General features: G+C 50.3%; 1 protein-coding gene across 1 annotated transcript; it reads left to right on the top strand.

The window, feature by feature from the left end:
• Nucleotides 1–67: 67 nt before the first annotated feature.
• LOC117441201 (Golgi apparatus protein 1-like) lies at nt 68–2892 on the top strand. The gene is made up of 2 exons (XM_034077406.1): nt 68–168; nt 2422–2892. The coding sequence occupies exons 1-2, from the start codon at nt 76–78 to the stop codon at nt 2587–2589; spliced, it is 261 nt and encodes an 86-aa protein (XP_033933297.1). The 5' UTR covers nt 68–75; the 3' UTR covers nt 2590–2892.

Raw genomic sequence — 2892 nt, 5'->3', positions numbered from 1 at the left:
CCCCCCCTGAGATGATGATCCCCCCCCCCCCCTGAGATGATGATTGACTTTGCTTCCTCAGAGATGTCGTGCCTGATGGAGGCTCTGCAGGACAAGAGAGTGCGTCTGCAGCCCGAGTGCAAGAAGAGACTCCAGGACCGCATCGACATGTGGAGCTACGCTGCCAAGGTGACTCCCCCGTCTGAAAACACGCTTTCTAATTTAATATTGCTGATTTACATTTTGTTTTGAAATTGAGTTGCGAAACTGCATTAAATCAGTTTGAAATGGGCTTTTATTTTGAAATTGAGTTGCGAAACTGCATTAAATCAGTTTTAAATGGGCTTTTATTTTGAAATTGAGTTGCGAAACTGCATTAAATCAGTTTTAAATGGGCTTTTATTTTGAAATTGAGTTGCGAAACTGCATTAAATCAGTTTTAAATGGGCTTTTATTTTGAAATTTACTTAAAGGTCCCATGTCATGCTTTTCCGGTTATTCCCCGTCCCCTTGTTGTTATGTGGCGCTTTTTTTTTAACGGTCTGCAGAGTCACACACCCTCAAAGTGCACCCTGTAGCGAGTACAACAGAGAAGACCTGTCTGTGCTGCCCCAGAACGCCTCGTTGGACATTTCTCTTACATTTGTTTCTTCCGGGGCCTGTTGACGTCACTTAGTCCAAATGGACCAATTGGCACCCAGCTATAGAACAATGGGCACCCAGCTATAGAACAATGGGCACCCAGCTATAGAACAATAGGCACCCAGCTATAGAACAATGGGCACCCAGCTATAGAACAATGGGCACCCAGCTATAGAACAATGGGCACCCAGCTATAGAACAATGGGCACCCAGCTATAGAACAATAGGCACCCAGCTATAGAACAATGGGCACCCAGCTATAGAACAATAGGCACCCAGCTATAGAACAATGGGCACCCAGCTATAGAACAATGGGCACCCAGCTATAGAACAATAGGCACAACCTTTGCCAGGGCGGACTCCCGAGCAGGTCAGGAGTCCGCCCCGCGAGGTGGATTTCCCACTGGAGTTCCACACACACACACACACACACACACACACACACACACACACTCGTTTTTGTCCTATCGGTTTTGTCTAAATGTATTTACGCTGCTTTCTAAACATTTATTGAAGTACAGCACTTTGGTGAACTCTGTTGTTTTTAAATGTGCTATATAAACAAAGTTGGATTGGATCCTCCGTCCAATCCTGTCCTAACTTCCCGTCCTCCTAACTTCCTGTCTCACTTCCTGTCCTAACTTCCCGTCCTCCTCTCTTCCTGTCTCACTTCCTGTCCTCCTCACTTCCTGTCCTAACTTCCCGTCCTCCTCACTTCCTGTCCTAACTTCCCATCCTCCTCACTTCCTGTCTCACTTCCTGTCCTCCTCACTTCCTGTCTCACTTCCCGTCCTCCTCACTTCCTGTCTCACTTCCCGTCCTCCTCACTTCCTGTCCTAACTTCCCGTCCTCCTCACTTCCTGTGTCACTTCCTGTCCTAACTTCCCATCCTCCTCACTTCCTGTCTCACTTCCTGTCCTAACTTCCCGTCTCACTTCCTGTCCTAACTTCCCGTCCTCCTCACTTCCTGTCTCACTTCCTGTCCTAACTTCCCATCCTCCTCAGTTCCTGTCTCACTTCCTGTCCTAACTTCCCGTCCTCCTCACTTCCTGTCTCACTTCCTGTCCTCCTCACTTCCTGTCCTAACTTCCCGTCCTCCTCAATTCCTGTCTCACTTCCTGTCCTAACTTCCCGTCCTCCTCACTTCCTGTCTCACTTCCTGTCCTAACTTCCCGTCCTCCTCACTTCCTGTCTCACTTCCTGTCCTAACTTCCCGTCCTCCTCACTTCCTGTCTCACTTCCTGTCCTAACTTCCCATCCTCCTGACTTCCTGTCTCACTTCCTGTCCTAACTTCCCGTCCTCCTCAATTCCTGTCTCACTTCCTGTCCTAACTTCCCGTCCTCCTCACTTCCTGTCCTAACTTCCCGTCCTCCTCACTTCCCGTCCTCCTCACTTCCCGTCCTCCTCACTCTCTGTCTCACTTCCTGTCCTAACTTCCTGTCCTCCTCACTTCCTGTCCTAACTTCCCGTCCTCCTCACTTCCTGTCCTAACTTCCCGTCCTCCTCGCTTCCTGCCTCACTTCCTGTCCTAACTTCCCGTCCTCCTCACTTCCTGTTCTAACTTCCTGTCCTCCTCACTTCCTATCTCACTTCCTGTCCTAACTTCCCGTCCTCCTCACTTCCTATCTCACTTCCTGTTCTAACTTCCCGTCCTCCTCACTTCCTGTCCTAACTTCCCGTCCTCCTCACTTCCTGTCCTAACTTCCCGTCCTCCTCACTTCCTGTCCTAACTTCCTGTCCTCCTCACTTCCTGTCCTAACTTCCTGTCCTAACTTCCTGTCCTCCTCACTTCCTGTCAGGTGGCCCCCGCTGAGGGTTTCTCAGACCTCGCCATGCAGGTGATGACGTCTCCGTCCAAAAACTACATCCTGATGGTGATCAGTGGCGGCGTGGCGCTGCTCTTCGTGATGGGCTTGCTCTGCGGACGCTTCACTAAACGCGTCACTCAGGAGCTGAAGGACAGGTAGACTCCGCCCCTTTGGGGTCAGGACACGCCCACAGGAGAAACAAACAACCAACCAACAACGCCGCTGAAAAATAAGCCCCGCCCCCTCGTTTACATACCTCCTCCTCTACTTTTCATTTTCTACCATCGCTGGAATGACATTACCCACAATCCTGCAGAACAAAAGTGGGCTTGATCAACTTTGTAAGCCCCGCCCACTCCTCGAGAGGCCACGCCCACCTTCTTCTTCTGCAGGTTCACCTGATGCAGTATTACTACGCCCCCTCCTCTCTTTGCAGTGAAATGGGAGGATTGGGAGTGGGGG

Source organism: Pseudochaenichthys georgianus, unplaced genomic scaffold (genome assembly GCF_902827115.2).
Source record: "Pseudochaenichthys georgianus unplaced genomic scaffold, fPseGeo1.2 scaffold_1565_arrow_ctg1, whole genome shotgun sequence".
In the NCBI taxonomy this organism is placed as follows: Eukaryota; Metazoa; Chordata; class Actinopteri; order Perciformes; family Channichthyidae; genus Pseudochaenichthys; species Pseudochaenichthys georgianus.
The sequence above is the reverse complement of the archived record's forward strand: the minus strand, read 5'-3'. Positions and strand labels throughout refer to the sequence as shown.

Excerpts from the sequence above, each read along its gene's own strand:
- LOC117441201 (XM_034077406.1), top strand. The coding sequence starts at position 76 with ATGGAGGCTCTGCAGGACAAGAGAGTGCGTCTGCAGCCCGAGTGCAAG. Across the intron at positions 169-2,421 it reads TGTGGAGCTACGCTGCCAAG|GTGGCCCCCGCTGAGGGTTT; the intron begins GTGACTCCCCCG and ends ACTTCCTGTCAG.